The 20,607-nt window shown below is 41.1% G+C and overlaps 1 protein-coding gene across 1 annotated transcript in view; it reads left to right on the forward strand.

Moving 5' to 3' along the window:
• The first annotated feature begins 542 nt into the window (after window positions 1-542).
• sdc3 (syndecan 3) overlaps window positions 543-20,607 on the forward strand; it is a 41,608-nt gene continuing 21,543 nt past the window's right edge. The window contains exon 1 of the mRNA XM_017695948.2: window positions 543-907. Within this exon, the coding sequence (XP_017551437.1) occupies window positions 854-907 (54 nt within the window). The 5' untranslated portion in view covers window positions 543-853. The remainder of the gene's footprint in view (window positions 908-20,607) is intronic.

A 20,607-nucleotide genomic window follows, 5' to 3' on the forward strand; every position in this document is an offset into this window, starting at 1 on the left:
AGCCACTGCGCTGTGGACCGAGTGGGCGGGGCTAAGCCGCTGCGGGCCGAGCAGGCCGGCGAAATCGATACGTTGGTTTTCATGACAGAAACAGTGAATCTGACTGAGCTGCTGCTGCAGCTTCGTTTTATGAGCTGTATGTACAGCGAAGCGAGGGGTACGTTTAGAAAGTTCACATGTTCACATGGTACTATTTAAACTATTTGTAAATTATTTCAGAAAAGCGAGGACATTTGATTTTTCACTGTATAAGAAATTTTTGTAACCTCGAAACCAAAATTAAATCATGTTCAAATAATCATCAAACCTAAGCTGAGACCTGTGTGTGTGTGTGTGTGTGTGTGTGTAAGATCGCTGTTCTCCTTCCCGGGTTCTTCAGAATGTTTTGTACCGTTTGGTCGCCGCAGGCACAGACACACTGTGGTGATGGTCACGCGCAGAGCTGCTCGCGTGCGGCCTGCAGGAGGCGCCCTCACACACAGGAGGACAATCCGCTCGAAGCACATCCTCCTCCTGCACGCGCAGAGAGAGAGAGAGAGAGAGAGAGAGAGAGAGAGAGAGAGAGAGAGAGAGACTGGAGGAGCTCGCTAATTGTGAATCCAAGAGGACCCGAGCATAAAAAAGTGTGAGGGGAGAAGAGAAGCAGAGGCCGCGCGCTGCTCCTTGGCGCTCCGTGTCGTGTTCACCGGGATTAAATTCTTCCGTGCTTGCGGGCAGACGGATGTACGGACGGTCGCCCTCTCTCAGTTTGGGTCCTGAACACTGAGGAAAAGGGTTTGGGTGTTTTTTTATTTGTTTTTTACCCTTGGAGGAGAAGCGGGGGCGCGTTGTTGCTGCAGGCGTCCGCAGCGCCATGAAGCTCCCGTGCTGGATGGCTCTCGCGCTGCTACTCGCGCACTCCGTGGCGGTAAGCGGGACGCTCGCGCGCTCTATTGTTGCTACGATTTCAGCACCTCGTGCTTGCGTGTATGTGAGAGTATTGGCTGTCTTGTCTCTGTGTTTGTGTGTGTGTGCGCGGGCATCAGGACAGAACGAGTGCGCGCGGGTGATGGCATCGTGTTTTAGGTGTGTGTGTGTGTGCGCGCGCGCGCGTGCGTGTGTGTGTGTGTGTGTAGCCGTGCGTGGCTGATGCTCGCGGTGCTCGGCGGTAAATCTCGAGGCGACCCACATTTGTCTGCGGGCCGCAGACGGCGCGTGTCAGGCAGCATGTCGCAGGCGGCTCGCGCGCTCGAGCTCCTCATGAGTCTGAGAGCGGTCTGGGTGGCGCGGGCTGCTCCGTGTGCCGTTTTGATCTGTGTGTGGGGGTCGGTGGGTGGGTGCGTGGGCATTGTAGGTCAGGGACGCACATTCGGCCTGCGCCCCCTCCTACAGCGGCCTGTGTCTGCGCTGGTGTGTGGTGGCCTCTCGCTGTGTCTGCGTGTGTGAGCGTGTGTGATTGTAGGGGTGTGTGTGTATGGTTGGTGGGCTATAATTAACGTGTCTTAACTGATTACGCGCTTTTGTGGACTCGTTTTTTGTGCGTAAATACAGCGGGGTTTGGGCACGCGGGGTGGGGTAAGGGGAGCGCGAGGCGGGGGTAAAGGGCAGATCGGAGTGCTTTAGGAGGAGGCTGGGGTGGGGTTGGGGCAGCTTGAGTTGTGTGTGGGGGGTTAGGGTGGGTAAGGAGCGCCTGCAGGGGAGCGCCACAGCGATGACGTCATTTGGAGTCTCAGGCCTTGAGAGAGCTGATTAGAGGCAGTAGGGGCAGAGCAGAGGAAGCTCCTTCTAGCAGCCTATTACTGATCTTACAGCTGTTTAAGGAAGAAGAAGAGCGGCACACGGAGGATAAACGGTGTCGTGTTGATTTAAGTTGCTCAAAGCCTGAAAGGAGTACTTAAGCATTTTTCAGCCTGATCTCTATTTGCTCCATCTGTAGCATACGGTCGATTACCACAGACAATAACTTTCCCCTGGTTGCCTACATTTACATTACTGTAAAATAACAGAAAACAGTGTTTACTTAGCATCCAGTTATAATAGATGCCAATTAGGCATGTGCTAAAACACTGTCCCGAATGGCTTCTATTATGTGTGATTCAAGTCAGTCAACCATATGCTACAGATGAGACAGATAGAAATTAGGCAAAAAATAGCTGGAGTATACGTTTACAATATCGTTAAAACTCTGTCCTTAAAAACCTGGAAAGCAGGACTCTTTGTCCTGTGCTGCAAATGTTAGAACTAGAGGGCGAAATGGAAAAATGCAACGTCACAATACTTTCACAGTATGTCATATGTATCACACTGTTCTGTTCTACTGAGATTTAATGTGCTGGAACAGAATGCACCAGTAGTGTAAGCTTTTTAAAATGTTACCAAAAACTGTGAGTACAGTTTTTTTTTTTTTTTTTATTCAGAGTTTTACATACTGCACGGCATTAAATCCACTGAAATGGGACTTTTGCACTGAAACACGAACTCGGTGAGTGTTCTTCAAGTATCCACGATATTCTCTGAAAAGCATATCATGGCATACCGTTCCATAATTTATCACGGTAATCATAAAATATTGTCATAATGCCCACCTGAGTTAGAGCTGCACTTTTTTCTCCAAGCCTGAATGCTCAGATGAGCATACCTCTCTGTCTCTCGCTCTCTCCACACATATTAATTTACACCCACTCTTGCCATTTCAGTGGGCTTGAATGGGTCACTATTGCATTTTACACTGCCCTGAATGAATATTTGTACCAGTCAGATATTGATGCCACCCTTAAAAGGAAGTCAAATGTAAATCGGTTCACTTACGTCACATCCTATCTGGCCCTGTCTGCCAAAGATGGAGTTTAATTTAGATCTGGAAATGTAACTAAGCGCACACATCTTCCTTCCTCTCTGCTGTGTGAGTGAGTATGTGTGCATGTGAGTGCTGAGGATCATGTTGGTCAGTACTGAATCAGTGTTTTGTGCTGCAGATGACAAAGACAACCATACAGAGAGAGGAGGAGTAGAAAGCAAAAATGGGAGAGAGGAATGTGTGAAGCAGTCGGCACAGGAAATTTCTGCCACTGACTTCTGTCTCTCTCTCTGTCTCTCTCTCTGTCTCTCTCTCACACACACGTCTATGTATCAATATCTTGATAGTTATTTCATAACTAATGTGTATTAGAGGTCTGCATAGGCATGAAGGCCAGACTTGACTCAACCTGACTGTACTCGCAAAATTTGAAACCCAAACCTGCGCACACCAACATTAGATTATTAGAGACACGGTTTACTGAGCATTATTTTGTTACTAAGCAGATTAATCAACAGAAAATGTTACACTGAGAAAAAACTGGTATTTTACACATCTATGATTATTTATTGTCACTATATTTTTGGTGAAATTGCTGCTGTACCTGGCAGAAAACAGCATCCACCCATCTCTGACTGTTAGTCCCAATGTGCTACAGTTCCTCTCACTGCTGCTGTTCCTGAACACGCTTCGGGTGAGCTTAACAAGCAATGGGAAAGATCTGCTGTGACTTTTTCTCCAACCAATCACATTCCTCTCATCACCCATGATTTCACAGGCCAGAGCTATTACGAACACAGCTAATGCTGCATAAGAGATAACATTCATCAGAGTGTGCAAAAAATCCTGCATATAAGAACATGCATTTGAAAACTAACCTGAACCTGGCCCAAAACCTGATATTGCTTGTTGGACCCATTTGGCCCTGGAACAGGTACCAGACATCTACTGCATATATGATATAAATCAGAGTAGTTCAGGAATGTGAATATAACAAAATGCTTGTATGTTTATTCCACATAGGCAGTTTACAAAGTTAATATTTTTAAAGCAATGTAGTTGTTTTAAAACACAAATAGCACAGATAGATGGAGTTATTGCAGTATTTGGCAGTGCAGTTTGAGCTAATCTCTCTCAGAGATTTAGTCAGCCTAATAGTTGCTTATGTTTCCTCACTTTCTTAAAGGGAATGTTGTTCTTCCTTCTGAAGCTCAATCCTACTAGATAAACCACAGAATGCTACCTTTTACTCCTCAGCCCTATAAATGCTTGTTTGTATAGTTTGGAAATTATTCAGTTTGTGTTGTTTTCCCATGTAACCCTAAAGTTCTGTATCTGGGTCCACACTACCATTGCTCATGCTCTTGTTTCCTAGAGGTTACCAGATAATTCATACCGAGCCGCAAGGCTTAAGATTAAAAACTGAATAATAATTCTAGGGTTAAAGAGGTTAACTGGGAAAGAGCGGTTCATTTAAGTGTCAGGGCAAGTGCACTTCACAACTGGGCTGTCTATCTGAGTAAACTAAATGAACTGCCTCACAGTAACCTCCTGCTGACCTCCACCTATCCTCCATGCTCCTCCCCAGAGGCTGTCCCACAGGTGATGGATGGTAGCAGGTGAAATCTGGGTCGTGGCACCAGTATGGATAAGCATTTATTACCCCACACTTCCTCACCTTTGCGCAAATGAAACTTTTGATTTAGTGTCTGCGCCGACGAAAGTGCTTGTCGATTGAACGCCTAATTGTGATTGAGCGGAAATGTAAATGTTTGTAACTGTCGAGATATCAGCTTGTTTACTTGGGCGCAGTAAATACTCCATGTCCAATACGCAGAGAGCAGTATTTACATAGAAAATGGAAAGTAGAGGAAAAAGAAAGGGGGGGGGTGGTTAGAACGATAAAGGGAGAGAGAGAGGGATTGGATAGAGAAGTGCAGGGCCGCTTGCTCTTTCCCAGGAGACTGCTTTCTACCTGCTCGACAGAGTCACCATGACAACCACAGAGCACAGTACAGTCACAGCTTTATCGCAGCCTCTCCCCTTCTATTTCTCTTTTCTCTCTTTCTCTCCTTTCTCTCTCTCCCCTCTTGTTCTATTTTTCTCTCATCTATGTTTCTCTCCTCTCTCCCACTTTCCTACTTCTCTCTCCCTCTCTTTCTTCTATTTCCCTTCTCTCTCTTTCTTTTCTCTTTATCTCTCCTTCTTTCTATTTCATTCTGTCTTTCTCTTTCATTCCCTCGCATGCTCTCTCTCCTCACATGCTCTCTTCCCCCTCTTTTACATTACTTGCTCTCTCTTGCTCTTTCTCTCTCCCTCTGTGTCTCTCTCTCTCTCTCTCTCTCTCTCTCTCTCTCTCTCTCTCTCTCTCTCTCTCTCTCTCTCTCTCTCCCCCCCTATCTCTCTCTCATCTTTGTCTCTCTCTTCTCTCTTACTCTCTCTCTTCCCAATCTTTCTCACTCCCTTTCTCTCATTCCCCTCTCCCTCTCTCTCTCCCTCCCTCTCTCCTCCCCCCTCTCTCCCTTTCTTTCTCTTTCCCATGTCTCTATATTTTTCTCTCTCTCTCTCTCTCTCTCTCTCTCTCTCTCTCTCTCTCTCTCTCTCTCTCTCTCTCTCTCCCCTTCTCTCTTGTTCTTTTTCTTTCCCCTCTGTCTCTCTCTCTCTCTCTCTCTCTCTCTCTCTCTCTCTCTCTCTCTCTCTCTCTCTCTCTCTCTCTCTCTCTCTCTCTGTCCCTCCTCTTCTCTTTCTCATCCCCCTCTCTCCCTCTCCCTCCCTCCCTCTCTCTTTCCCTTCTTGGCTCTCTCTCTCTCTCTCTCTCCCCCCCCTTTTCCTCTCTTGCTCACTAATTAAGATGCTGCTCCAGTCTGGTGGGGGAGGGGAAAACCTCTACCTGAGAGACAGACGAGGGGAGGGAGGAGAGGTGGAGGAGAGGGTGATGTAAATGATAGTTTGTGTCTCTGGTGGGGGGGTTAAATGTCTCTAAGGCTCCACAGATCACCCTCAGCTTTGTTTTAGGTGTGCGTATGTTCAGTTCTGCAAATGGTAGTTTGCGACACTGTTATCCTGGAAAAAACTGCAGTGTGATGGAGAGGGTTTTTTTCCTCTCCCAGATTGATGGACACCGATTGTGTGCCCCAAATTTCTGCACATTTGTGTCTGTGCTGAGCTATTATAAGGCTCTAAATGAGAGAGCATCAGTGGGATGGGCTGCAAAACCACAATGAATTTAAAAGGTTCCATACAGCCGCTCTATAAATATGAATACATCTACTGTAGCCAGTAGGACACAGAGAGGGAGGGGGAGACTGTGTGTGTGTGTGTGTGTGTGTGTGTGTGTGTGTAGTCTCTCCCTCGTGCTCTCTCTCTCCTCTCTCACTGTTTGTTTGTTCTGCGGATATTCTCAGGGCCTCTGGCTAAGAGTGGGTGGGGCCAGCGATGCGTTTCCGTGGAGATTGAGGACCGCTCGGGATAATTGGGTTAACGAGAGGTTGGGGGCGTGGCCATGGGCTCTTGGGACATGTGGAATGTCGTTAACTTTTCGGTGGCAGGGTGGGGCAGAGTGAGCATTTGGGAAAGGCTTAAGACAACAACAGTCCCAGAGGGAGAGCGTAAAAATTCTGGACAAACATCAGATAATACTGGCTGAACGCTTCAAATGGTGTGCACACTTCGGAAACTGGTCTGCTGATTGTGTAGGAAATAACAAATGACCATGCATACTCAGGAGTGGCCTACTCTACTCTAAGCTTAGACAGTATGTGTGATGTACAGGTATCATAATACTGTTGGATTAAAGGGGAATTCCACCTATTTTTCAAAGTTCCTGCATAATTAGAGTGCTTCAAAAAGCCCTCTATTGTTATCTCTCATACTTCTTCTTATTCTTCTTCCACACTTTTCTGTGATTAATACAGCCCGAGCCGTTTAACATACAGAATCCGTTCAAATTGCATTTCGAAGGTCTCGGCGCTGTGACTTGTGCTATGTATTTTTGGAGTCGATTGGATAGGTAGTTTTTAATAAAATTAAGTTTAAAAATTAAAAACCTCCCATAAGAATGAATGGCAGAATGTTCAGAACTTCAAATTCTGACATTGATGATGTCACAGCAGACCCCTCAGTCTCACAGACACAGCTGATCACGCAGGGAATCTGCTTTAAAATCCTTCAACTTTCACCTAGAAACTTTTCAGTTTTAAATGGTAGAAAAACTTGTCCTTTCTGACACCTCAAAATATCTCATTATTTTATCAATTAGCTTTATAGTTATGAGCATTTGTTTGACACTTTGACACTTCTCAAAATCAGAATCTGTTTTTTTCAAGATTTTCTCTGTGTTTAACATGTCATAACTCAGACATTTTCCTCTCAATACACACAACTTTACACCACAATAATCCTCAAGGGGTCTTATCTCACACCATCTATCTGGTTAGGCGATAGAGTAAACATTTCCAGAGTTATGACTGTTTGTTCAGAGGGTGCAAATCGGACTCAAACAAGGCTTCTCCACTAAGAGCTGCATAAAACAGAGTGACAGTTAATTTGAATGACCCCCCCCCCCCCCTCAAACACATACATCTCTCCCTCTCACACACCACACAGACACATACCTAAGGAGGTGTTGTTCACCTACACAGAAACACACACTTGCAGCTCTTTTCAAGCACTCTTGCAGTTCCTTCAGGAAATGCACATCTAGTTATAATTACTATCTAGTTTATCTCCAAATGCTTTCTTTTTTTGGATAGTGGTATAGTAGAGGTAAGTCTGGAAAAAAAAAATCTGAGGTTTCTTTGGAGACTGTTTTGCCTTACAACACTCTGTGTGTACCTTTCTGCCATAAACAGATTTAAAAAAAGTTTTAGGCCAAAACTTTATCTCAAAGATACCATAAAACAATGTCTCAGACATCAGACAATATGTTCCTAACCATTTCGTATAATATGTTTCTGTGAGAGAGCTTTAATTGAAAGAAAAAAAAAAAAGACTTAAGTTTCTCTACAATTGACCATTTCACACTGAAACACTCGGAATGTCTTTATTTACATTTTAACATTGTAAATTTACAGAAATATTGAAAAGTTTGTGGAATTTCTCTTGAATAAATAGGTGTTAGAATACTGGTGACTCATATCTTTGAAACCTACAGTGTTATGTGTTTGTGAGGGAGAGAGTGTGAGAGAAGAAAGAAGAGAGCGATCGAAGTTTGTATGTGCGATGCGTGTGCTCTGTCTCTCTCTGAAGGTCTGAGAAGACGTCCTGGGGAGAGAATCTTAAATTATTTAACACTCAATCCCCATAGAGGCTAGAACAAAATGGAGACCATACTGTAGAACACACACACACATACAGTGTTTTTGCTCAGTATATATTGGTAGTGAGTGGAATTAAGACATTAAGACAACAGAATTAATTTGCTGGAGAAATGCATTCATTCAAATTAGGAAGTCCTGTTTAAAGAGGCAGCCGCTGCACCAATACTGAAGTGATTCTGTTGGACTAGGATGCCATTTAATCGTAAAGGAATTTCATTATAATGATGTGGCTAAGATGTAAGCAAAGTCAGTGCTTCGTTTTAGAGAAGCTTTCTGATTGTTCAGAATTGTTGACACTGGTGGTGACAGGAACCAGATGTCTGAATGGTTTAAAAACAGCTTCCTCACAGAAAGTTGCTACAGGGAACAGTTGCATTATGTAATTATTGCATAACTACATAAATAATCACAATTATTGCTGGAATATGCTGCCTAATGTCTGAGACATTTTTACGATAGTTTTGATTGGCTTTTGGCCTGAGACATGTTTTTATGTTTCTATTCATGGTGGAGAGGCACATGCAGGATGTTGTGAATCAAAAGTTTTAAAAAATCTGATTTTTTTTATTATTTTAGATTTATCAACATTACATAAACAAACTTACGAAGACACATGAAAAAATGTATTTGCATTGTGACTCCTGGTTCACTCTAAAGAAAGTTTCTCTGCAGTGAACCATTTCACATCAGACCATTCAGCAAGACTTTGCTTGTATCTCAATCTCTGAAAAAAACAGTAGTAGTAATAGTGATACATACACTCTTAAAAAGATGGATCTTCAAAGATTTTTTAGTAAAAGAATAGTTCTATATAGAACCATGAGTTTCAAACAGAGCTATTTTATGATTAAATGGTTCTTTGTGAAGTGGTTCTTCAGAGTGATGGAGAATGTGTTGTATATGGTTCTGTATAGCACAAGAAAGAGTACTTCTAATGTTACAATCTTGACAAAATAACAATAGAAAATACTATATTGGTGCTATATAGAGTCATTTTCAAAAAGGTTTTATACAGAACCATATGCAACACATTCTCCATCACTTTGAAGAACAGTTTCACAGCCCAGTGCATCATTTAAGCATGAAATGGTTCTGTATATAACCCACAGTTCTACATAGAACTGGTGTATACATTTATACATTCATGTTGAAATGGTGTCCTCAGTTAATTTGGTTATTAGCTGTTTAAACTGAAATCAGTCTGTTAGGTCAACAATACAGATACCAGATTAATTTAGAGAAACCACTGAATTTGTGTGTTTGGCTTGCCTCTTCTGTAAGGGTCCTACATTTGTTGCCTATTTGGAGTAATCGGTGGTCCACAGCTTGTTTTGAGGTTTTATTTCTACTCGGTCAAAAGACTTACAAACAAGAGATGAAACAAAATATGCTTTACTCTCAAAATGCAAATGCACACTCATAAACCTCACATGCACAAAACACTTTGAATTGTTTTTCCGATGGGCTGCTGTCTGCTTCGTCAGACTGCAGGATTTCACACCAGAGCGTCCACGTCTGCACTTTTCTTCTCTCTCTCACTGCCACAAACATATAAACACAAGGGCTGCATCTTCAGTATAGTCTCAGTTGCTACTTTATCACCCCATGAGATCTCAGAGGGTGTTTTTTTGGTAATTATTCAAAGCACTAATTCCTGTGAGAATGAGAGATGTGAGAGGTTTATGCATATTGAAGTGCAAATTGATATGGCATCTTTACAACTCAGTGGTAGCCCTGCCCAATACGCCCTGCCATGCTGCCTGATAAGCAAGGCGATCAAATCAGTGCTCTCTGTGTAAACTTGTTTCTTTTAACATATGCCACGTCAGCCCTTGCACTACCCTACATAAGACACATAGGAAAACTCCTTTAAAATGGTCAAACTGGGTGTACTAATATCAGTTTTATTGGCAGATACAGCACTGTACAAAAGTCAGAGACCAATCTTTCTTTAATTTCCAGCCAAAACAACAAGTATGCATTCTTAATTTTTCAGGAGATGTTTCTGTGCAGATTGGATAGGAGATAATCCACTTGCAAAAGGAAAGGAAAATCAAAAGGAAATAAATGTAAAAACAACAAGTTTCCAAAACCGGAGTTCAAAAAATATTAAAAAGAGAAAGTCTTAAGTCCTAACCACCATGCAAGACCTGGTACACCATCAAAACTGGTACTATCAGATTAACACAATGAAAAGCTTTTATCTTTATATTTCATCCAATCTACAGAAAAATATACAGATGTTTCTGTCCATCCTGCCTAGAAAAAAATACCATTCAAACTCGACATCTGAGATATCTATGTCTTTATGAGCCCAATTTTTTAGCTAGGATTACTTGCCACATACAGAAAAACAACCCATTTCTGCCAGCAACCAACATCTAAGACTAAACTTTGGAGATAATATCCCTTCAGTTTTTCAAGGAAACCTGAAGAAACCTCCAGAAAAGAATGGAAGCTGTCATAAAGGCAGAGAGTGAGCACACTGAAAAATACTAAATAAACTGATATAATATTTAGGTATTAAGGCTTCTGTGTAATTTTCTGTTTTTTTCCTTGATGCTGAATAATAAATAACTCATATTGAATGGCTTTTATGACTGGAAATCAAATAACTATGGTGGTCTTTTCTGTTGCACAGCACTGCTTGCTAGGATTAACATTTTAATCTGTTTACATCACAAGAAAAGGCTGATTCTGTGAGCACTGATATTTTGATGTGTATGATCTGTTTATACTTTTTCTACCTTATTTTATTTGTCCTGTAAACTTAGGCAAGTAGCTTCAGCTGCTGTTCTATAGAGAATTACTCCTGTACTCCATGAGGAATTGTTATCAGGTTATATAAAGCACCTTATTACTGCACTGCCACTGGTGTTTTGTGTTATTTTTGTACACAAAACCAGCATAAACCTGAAGTCAAATGTACTGAACAGTGGCTAAAGAGCAAAGAATGTTGGAAACAGACATTTTTGTATTACAGTGCAAAGGGTTTGATAAACAAGAAGACAATTTAGGTCTAAATGACTTTAATCACATAAAGCATTTGCTTGATATTTCTTTTCCAGCAAAGCACTTCTGAATCAGGATCCAGCATAAAACATTAGATGTAAAAAGATCTTAAATGCACTTCCAGCCTTTGAACACTGAACAATGGATTATGAACTAGCCACTTTGATAAGATGCGTAGTGTATTGTATTGCATTGTTCTGTGTGTTATGCACGAATATTGTATAAATAGTGGTTGTTGAATGAGTAAAAATGAATTCATTGATTGTCAGAAAGAAGCTGCATCATGAAGTTGCATTTCCATTTTAAATGTAGATGTTGGAATTGCAGACTTGAGGAAGAAGGACAGGAGTGGTTTATGGACATAAAACATGCATCGTCCAAAACGGAGCTGACCTGAAATAGCTGGTTTGTTTGTTCTGGCTGGAATGCTATGAATGCTGGAACTGTTCAGCATTTTCCAAGGAATGAAAAGATAAAAGAACAGGAGATTGTACAGGCACAAAAAAGAAGTTTTATCTGCAGTCAGGAGCACTGAAAAAAAACACTGGCATATCTTTATTTTGAAAAAATGCTGGGGGTTGATGTTTTTATATATATATATATATATATATATATATATACACACACACACACACACACACACACACACACACACACACACACTGCTCAAAAAAATAAAGGGAACATTTAAACAACACAATATGACTCCAAGTAAATCAAACTTCTGTGAAATCAAACTGTCCACTTAGGAAGCAACACTGATTGACAATCAATTTCACTGCTGTTGTGCAAATGGAATAGACAACAGGTGGAAATTATTGGCAATTAGCAAGACACACTCAATAAAAGAGTGGTTCTGCAGGTGGGGACCACAAACCACTTCTCAGTACCTTTCTGCTTTCTGGCTGATGTTTTGGTCACTTTTGAATGTTGGTGGTGCTTTCACACTCGTGGTGAAATGAGACGGACGCTACAACCCACACAAGTGGCTCAGGTAGTGTAGCTTATCCAGGATGGCACATCAATGCGAGCTGTGGCAAGAAGGTTTGCTGTGTCTGTCAGTCTGTCAGCATAGTGTCCAGAGGCTGGAGGGGCTACCAGGAGACAGGCCAGTACACCAGGAGATGTGGAGGAGGCCGTAGGAGGGCAACAACCCAGCAGCAGGACCGCTACCTCCACCTTTGTACAAGGAGGAACAGGAGGAGCACTGCCAGAGCCCTGCAAAATGACATCCAGCAGGCCACAAATGTGCATGTGTCTGCACAAACGGTTAGAAACCGAATCCATGAGGATGGTATGAGGGCCTGACTGCCACAGATGGGGGTTGTGCTCACAGCCCAATACCGTGCAGGACACTTGGCATTTGCCAGAGAACACCAGGATTGGCAAATTCGCCACTGGCGCCCTGTGCTCTTCACAGATGAAAGCAGGTTCACACTGAGCACATGTGACAGACATGACAGAGTCTGGAGACGCCGTGGAGAGCAATCTGCTGCCTGCAACATCCTTCAGCATGACAGGTTTGGCAGTGGGTCAGTAATGGTGTGGGGTGGCATTTCTTTGGAGGGCCGCACAGCCCTCCGTGTGCTCACTAGAGGTAGCCTGACTGCCATTAGGTACCGAGATGAGATCCTCAGACCCCTTGTGAGACCATATGCTGGTGCGGTTGGCCCTGGGTTCCTCCTTATGCAGGACAATGCTAGACCTCATGTGGCTGGAGTGTGTCAGCAGTTCCTGCAAGATGAAGGAATTGAAGCTATGGACTGGCCCGCCCATTCCCCAGACCTGAATCCGATTGAGCACATCTGGGACATCATGTCTCGCTGCGTCCACCAACGCCACATTGGCGGATGCTTTAGTCCAGGTCTGGGAGGAGATCCCTCAGGAGACCATCCGCAACCTCATCAGGAGCATGCCCAGGCGTTGTAGGGATGTCATACAGGCACGTGGAGGCCACACACAATACTGAGCCTCATTTTGACTTGTTTTAAGGACATTACATCAAAGTTGGATCAGCCTGTAGTGTGATTTTCCACTTTAATTTTGTGTGTGACTCCAAATCCAGGCCTCCATTGGTTAATAAATTTGATTTCCATTGATGATTTTTGTGTGATTTTGTTGTCAGCACATTCAACTTTGTACAGAACAAAGTATTCAATGAGAATATTTCATTCATTCAGATCTAGGATGTGTTATTTGAGTGTTCCCTTTATTTTTTTGAGCAGTATGTGTGTGTATATATATTCCAAATATAAAACCAGAATCTGTCCCATATCTTGCCGAATAGTCACGCTGCTATAATAGTCACCCTACTCATCCATATGGATATCTGATATATGGCCATAAATTAATTTTAAAAATATGACATATATTGTCATACATGCATTTCTTTATATGTGACATATATGCCAACTTATTTGAGATTGGCCATTTTCAAATATGGGACAGAGACTATGTAGACAAAATATTGGGTCACCTCTCCTAATTATTGAGTTCAGGTGTTTCAGCCACACCCATTGCTCACAGGTGGATAAAATTAAGCACATTGCCTATGCCCGACTGCAAGGCTATGTCATAGGATGCCACCTCTGCCACAAATCAGTTTGTGAACTTTCTGTGCTGTAAGATCTACCCCTGTCAACTGTAAGTGCTGTTATTCTGAAGTGGAAGCACCTAAGAGCAGTAACAGCTTAGGCATGAAGCGGCAGACCACGCAAACTCACAGAGTGGTGCCACCAAGTTCTGAAGCGGACAGTGCATATCCTCTGCTGAATCCAAATCCAAAGAGTTCCAAATTGCCTCTGGAAGAAACATCAACAAAAGAACTTTACATTAGCTTCATGAAATGGGTTTCTTGACTGCTGAGCTACACATATGTCCAAGTTTAACATGCACAATGCCAAAAGAGGGGTTAAGGCCGGAGAGTGGTGTAAAGTATGTCACTGGACTCTGGAGCAGTGGAAACATGTTCTATAGAATGATGAATCACGCTTCTCTATCTGGCAGTCTGATTGATCAGTCTGGGTTTGGTGCATGGCAGGAGAATGTTACCTACCTGATTATAAGATCAGGTTTTTATGCATCTTCCTTATTTCTCCAACATACTACCTAATGAAATCAAAATTAGTACAACAGCTACATAACTAGACTCTAACTTTCAGTAAAATGATTAAAACATGAAATAAAGCTAAATATGTTTCCTGACATACTTAAATAAATGTGTATATATAGAGACAAACAGATAACATAGTAACAATTATAAATGTATTGGAATGTATTGAACCATATATCAGACATACATGTATGATTGGTGTATTTTCCATAGATGTCCAATATTTGATACTTACATTCATGTGCATAACACATAGATGTGTATATATATTTTTAAATATATACCTGACCCTTTGTGATGTATGTGCATGCATGGCCATAGAACAGATTAAGTATGGGCATTTCTGGTCAGAAAGAAAAATGTTTTAGCTACTGGTGTTAAGCTCCATGTAACACTGCAGTAGAATTCAGATGCATGCAGATTGTAAGAAGAGATTTTTAATCTCAAGCAAAGGAGTGAGCAAAATCAAAAACAGTAAACAGTCCATGGGTCAAAAAAACAAGTCAGAAAACTCCAGCAACAGTATCCAAAAGGCAAGACAAAAAGATGGAAACAGATAATCCAAACAATGGTCAGAATACACAAGATGACAGTCATAACAAAAGCGCTTCGTACAATCGCAGATGCAGTACTTCACGTCTACATTATACTAAGCCTGGGCTTATATACTAAATATTCATAGTCATATGACTTAAGACACAGGTGCAACAATTTACAACTCACGCTGATAGGAGCGTGAGTCAGGTTCATTAGTCACATAATCTTCTGTAGACCTCTGGGAATTGAAGTCTGAATGTGACTCCGGTTGTGTCGGAGCACTCACATGATTGCCCCGATTATGCTGGAATATGGAGTTCTGAAGGGAGTCTGAGGGAACACTCCATTATCTTTCACTCATAACACAGGGCTATTTATTGTCAATATGTTGCCATTACTTATGGGCCAAAGACACGTTTCTGCATAGTCTTGCTGTTTTTAAAACATGTTTAGATTTCTGTCCCAAGCTGCTATATATTTTAAACTGACTAAACTTTTATAAAATGGTGAGAACAAAACTGGTCATTTTAAAAAGTGGTGAGGACGTGTCGCAAGTGCTCTGACCTATATACCGAGTTTGACAAGGAGCAGTTTTAATCAGTGAGAATGGTGGGATAAAAGCAAAAGTAGATATAATAATATAGAGTCAGAATGAGCACCATGACAGGCCTCTTTCACACTGCAACAAATGTGGCATTCTATGACAAATGCGAAATGAGTTTTCCACACTCAATTTTACTCTTCACAGAAAAGAGATCTGACAATGCACTCAGTTTAGAAGTGATAAATGGCAGATAACAGGGCTACGATTGCTATGACAGTCATGTTGACAGCTATGACATGTTACCCATTCACTGATTGTAATACAAGAACAAAACAGCTATTCCAGCAATTTTAACATGTTTAATTGAACTTAATAAATGTTTCACATTGTCAGATATTGCTATGTTTTCTGTCTTTTTGTCTATCTTTCCGTCTTTCTTTCTTTCTTTGTATTGCACCACAGCCATGGATTTACAAGTGCAGGGGGGGGGGTGTCCTCTTTAATGTGCGGAGGGCAATGAATTGCCCTCCCCAATAATTTGCTCTCAATGCATCTCAACTGCTTTTTTACAGTTTTGTGATAATTTTTGTTAAATTTGACCAAAAAACTTTGTTGAGCAGCAAGGTGTGATTGTATTATTGATGGTATAGTGGTGTGAGCTGTGTGACAGACCTGGACTTGGGGTGGGGGGAGCCTATACCAGTGTTCATTTTTGTATACATAGCTTTTGTAAATTTTCCAACTAATCAGTACAACCTTACTGCTTTATGAGTTTGTATTAGGTATTATTTTCTATTGCATATCAGCTGCATCAGTTTAATAAGGACCCTTCCATCATTTCATTCCAACAAGACCCTTCAATAGATGTACAGTCTGCCATGGACAGTGTGTGGCACATCTGAGACTTGAAGCTGAAGTCCAGGTGTAGTTCACAAATCTGCTCTGCTTTGCCTGAGTGCTCCCTTAGGGGGGATAATTCAATTTCTTTTTTGCTGTTCAGTAAAGTTTGGGAAATTGCTCTTTTGCCAGGCTCTGGTTATGATGTTGGGCAGATTTATACAGAGCAGATCATATTTATATAAATGGAGAAAAAGAAGATGAGCTAAAGCATGCCCTGGAGAGCATTACTACACACTTGGTTGAATAACAGATGTAGGTTATCTGGATGCTTGGAGTAAAAATGAAACGACATAGTTATCACTGTTGTGTCTTTTGGGTGTTTTATGCTCAAAGAGCACCAAATGTTGAACTGGAGTCAAGATATTTTTATGCAATGTAATGGAGGTTGTGACATTGAATTCTGCAGTTTTTTTTATCAATTGATGATACAACATAAGCTTTAGTGTGGTGGTTTGAGTCCATTTTGAATGCTATAATTTTGGTTAGAGTAAACATGGTAATGGCTAGATGTTAATCAAAATGGTGTTTATACAAATAGTGAATACAAAGATGTCCAAATGTTGTCCAAATGAAGGCAGACGCAATTGCGCTATGTTCAGACAGTCGTGGGAAATGGAATATGAATGAGCAGATGTGCTTCTGTGAAGTGTGCTGCTCTGCCAAGTGTTGGTCCTAATTGCAAGACTGAGATAGACAGCATATACCGACACAGTTAAAATTCTGAAAGATTAACTGTTCATCAACTTAATCCTCTGAGTATCAGAATCTCATAGACACTGGAGCTGTCTGCAATCTTCTGTAAGAGATGTGCTTTCAACGGCTCTGATTTGAAGGCATTACTTCAGGAACTCTTCATCGATCTGCACAACAGCCATTACAGAGCTGAGATAAACTCTGCTTTTTGAAGGCTGAAAATTATTAACAATGAAATGGATTTCTCAGCTGCACAAAGTCTTGCTTCAGACTTTAATTTGCTGAGGTATGAATGGGGTCGGCTATGCATCCTCTCCCTCCCTAAATTGTGTATGCTGTTTCAGTCAAGCTTTCATAATTGTGACGAGATGCCGAGGCTTTCTCATGTCCGTGATGGTGTGAGTGGGTGAAAGACGCTTGGAGGATGTTAAAATCCCCTGCTGAGCTGAAGACATGCCGATTATCTTCTGCCATATCACAAGCCTTTGTCAGGGAGCCTCGGGTGTAATCAGTGATGGGACTTGAAAAGACGTTACAGTAATGGAACAAGAACTTGAGCTGTCACTCGAGTTGGATCGCATACAACTAAAGCGAGACCCCATAGCCCTATAGTAACTCAAATACAGTAGTGAAATCCGGTGATGTTAGCATTTTCCTGTCTGTTTGTTTTTCCTTACGTTTAGTCTTGGAGGTGGATTCATTTTACCAAGGAGGGCTGTGTAATATAATTTGTAAGGGATGTGGCTGATGATTTTGTGCTGGATAAAGTCCTTGTGTAATTTCACCAGATTACCACCGAAACATTAATCAGATTGAGTGTAACATGAGCCACACTCAGTAACAACATGGGGCAATTCAAAAAGGACTAAATACAGTACTATACACTACATAGACAACACTGTATTCTACTCAGAGAATTACAGAACAACATTCACTCTGGAACTGTTATTGTCAGAGTTCTAAAAACTGAAATAAATTCATACTGAAATAAAAATCACTGACCTTGTCAGTAACATCATTTAGGCAATGGTCACAGTACAAGCCTTTTTGCTCAAAATCTGATATTTCTGCCTTGAGTGTTCATGTTTGTGTAAGTGACCTATATCTGACTTTAGTGGGAATGAGCCTGCACCCTGAAATGACCCAGATGAACACATTCTAAACAGTAGCCTCAAGTGAATAAATGTGGCTAATGAACAACAAATGAACAAATGTATTGCTCTAAACAGTTTTCAGCTGTTCCTGATTAGGGGGAAAGTTGAATAAAAGAGTAGTGCTTTAATACTTCTGCATCGTTTACTGGCAGAAGCTTCAAGTTAACCTCTGCTACCATTCTGTGAACACGAGGTGATGATGTACACAGTATAAAAAAAACACATGAGTTCCAATTTAGCCTTTCTTATTAAGGTTGATTGGCCATTAATCAAATATACATCAGATTTTGTACCAATATAAAAGTGGCTGAGGTCTGAAAAGATCAGATGTGCCACATGCTCTGAAAACATCAGCTTTGTGTCACATTAAGGCAAAGTGAATTTTGGGCCATTTCAACTTTATAATGTGAATATAGCCTGAAATATCAGTACCACCCCATGTAAAAGCTGATCCAGCTCAAATATGGCCTTATAGTGTGTTTTTGTCTTGTGTGTTTTTTACAAGCTGTAACACCAGCTATAATAACACCAGCTCCTTAAACTGCACTGGTGTGCCATTTTTCCTTTGTGATGGAATCTCAGTAAACAGGAGAAAACATTTAAGATTTAAGACATTTTAAGAAAGCATCTTAATGGTAGATTACTGTGCGAAAGTATTATGTTATTGTGAATTTGTGCAGATTCAACATTTATAAATGTGAATACATTGTGTATCTATTTGTGTAGGTAAGCAGGAAAGAGTGAGACTAGAAGACAGAAGAAAGAGACACATAACAATAATCAATCCCCGTCAGTCTTTTTTCCTCTCATCTGCTCTTGCTATATCTGACTGTGCTCACTTAACGTATCGTGTATGGAAAGTGATATTGATCGATCTGTGAAAACTGAGACACACGCACACATCCTCCCAAGCAGCCCTGCCGGTAATGGAGATTGCTCCGTGACTAATCCAGAAATGTGGGGATGAAAGATTAAAACAGAATCACCTGCTGTAGGCAGGGCAAAGTGGCAGACAGAGAGAGAGAGATGTTTAAACACAGTTACTAAAGAGCTTAGAGTAGCTGAGTGAGGATTTTGGATCGAGCAGGACACTCAACATAACCGAGGCCATGGATTACATGTACACACACACACACAAGGAGGAGTGTTGAAAGGAGGATGGATTTGCGAGTTTCTTACAAGTTCACTGACTGTACAGAGCTTTGCGCTCATTCCATGTCGCTATCTTTTTTCCTTAAATGTGTGATGTAAAAAGGTTAGCCTGTTTGATGCTGTTGCACAGAATGCTTTATACAGAGTGTGTTGCTGTCTGTATAAAGGAGAGCTGAATTCTGCTCATATGAGACTCATTTAGAAACAAATGTGACTTTCATTACAAACACACACGCTATCACATGACTTGACAGAAGCATAGTTTGCCTGGATGACTCTTTAGCCAACAGAGTGTGTGCCTTCCAAAGTGAATGCAGTACATGGTGGCATGGTAACTTTGGAACCAGGGCTATGTAGTACTGTGCAAAAGGCCACACTTCATTTGGTTCATTTCCAATCAAAACAACCATTAAATACAAGTCATCATTTTCAGAAGATATTTCTGAGGAGATTAGATGTAAATAAATATATAAATATAAATATATGTGACATTTGCATAAGGTATGGGAAGGTCAAAAGAAAATAATGTGAAAAAGCAGGAGTTTCTCAAACTGGAATTCAAAATGTAATTAAAAGATGTAGAGAAAATGGGACTCCTTAACATCTGTGTAAAACCTGATAAACCACCAAAACTGTCCCTATCAGATAAACGGTACTTAAAGCTTTCATCTTTGAAAGAGAGGATGGAGCAAAGCTCTACTTTTGCTTCAGACTTTCTGTCCATCCATCCATGAGAAGACAACTCAACACTATGGGCCTGAAAGGATGTGCAAGCAGAAGCTGTTACTGAGAAAGGAAAATAAGCAATAAAGAAGAAAAGTTGCAAGTCAAACAAATAAATTGCAAGAGTCCAAACATCACTGAATATGTTTAGGATTACTTGGATGGTGAGAAGCAGAAAATGCATCCAACTTCTAAAACTGAACTTTAGACGTGTGGAAAAATATCGCTGTAGATTTCTCAAAAAATCTGAACACAAGATTTAAAAATGGAAGCTGTCATATAGACAAATACTGAAAAAGCTGATATTATATTCAGTTGTTGAGGCCTCTGTGTATTTTTCTGTTAAATAAATGCTTTTTGCTTTTTCTTGATACTGAAAAATGAAAATGAATAACCTAATGACCATTTTGACAAGACATTCAATACATGATAGGTTGTCTGTGATTTGGTTAAAGACATGAACCAAATTATTTACATTTGAGTGACCACATCAATGCAGTTTAGTGTTTGGTTAGTGACAGTATCCTTATTGAATAGGCCTCTAGTGCAATAATGATTAGTGAAGAGATATTGGTACCTAACAGCACACGTGTGCGTGAGGAGATAATGGAGTTTGTTGTTAGCCACAGCAGAAAATAATGATAGCAAGAGATGAGACAAAGCACAGGCTGCTAGAGGTGGTCTGG

This window comes from Pygocentrus nattereri, chromosome 27, assembly GCF_015220715.1.
Source record: "Pygocentrus nattereri isolate fPygNat1 chromosome 27, fPygNat1.pri, whole genome shotgun sequence".
In the NCBI taxonomy this organism is placed as follows: Eukaryota; Metazoa; Chordata; class Actinopteri; order Characiformes; family Serrasalmidae; genus Pygocentrus; species Pygocentrus nattereri.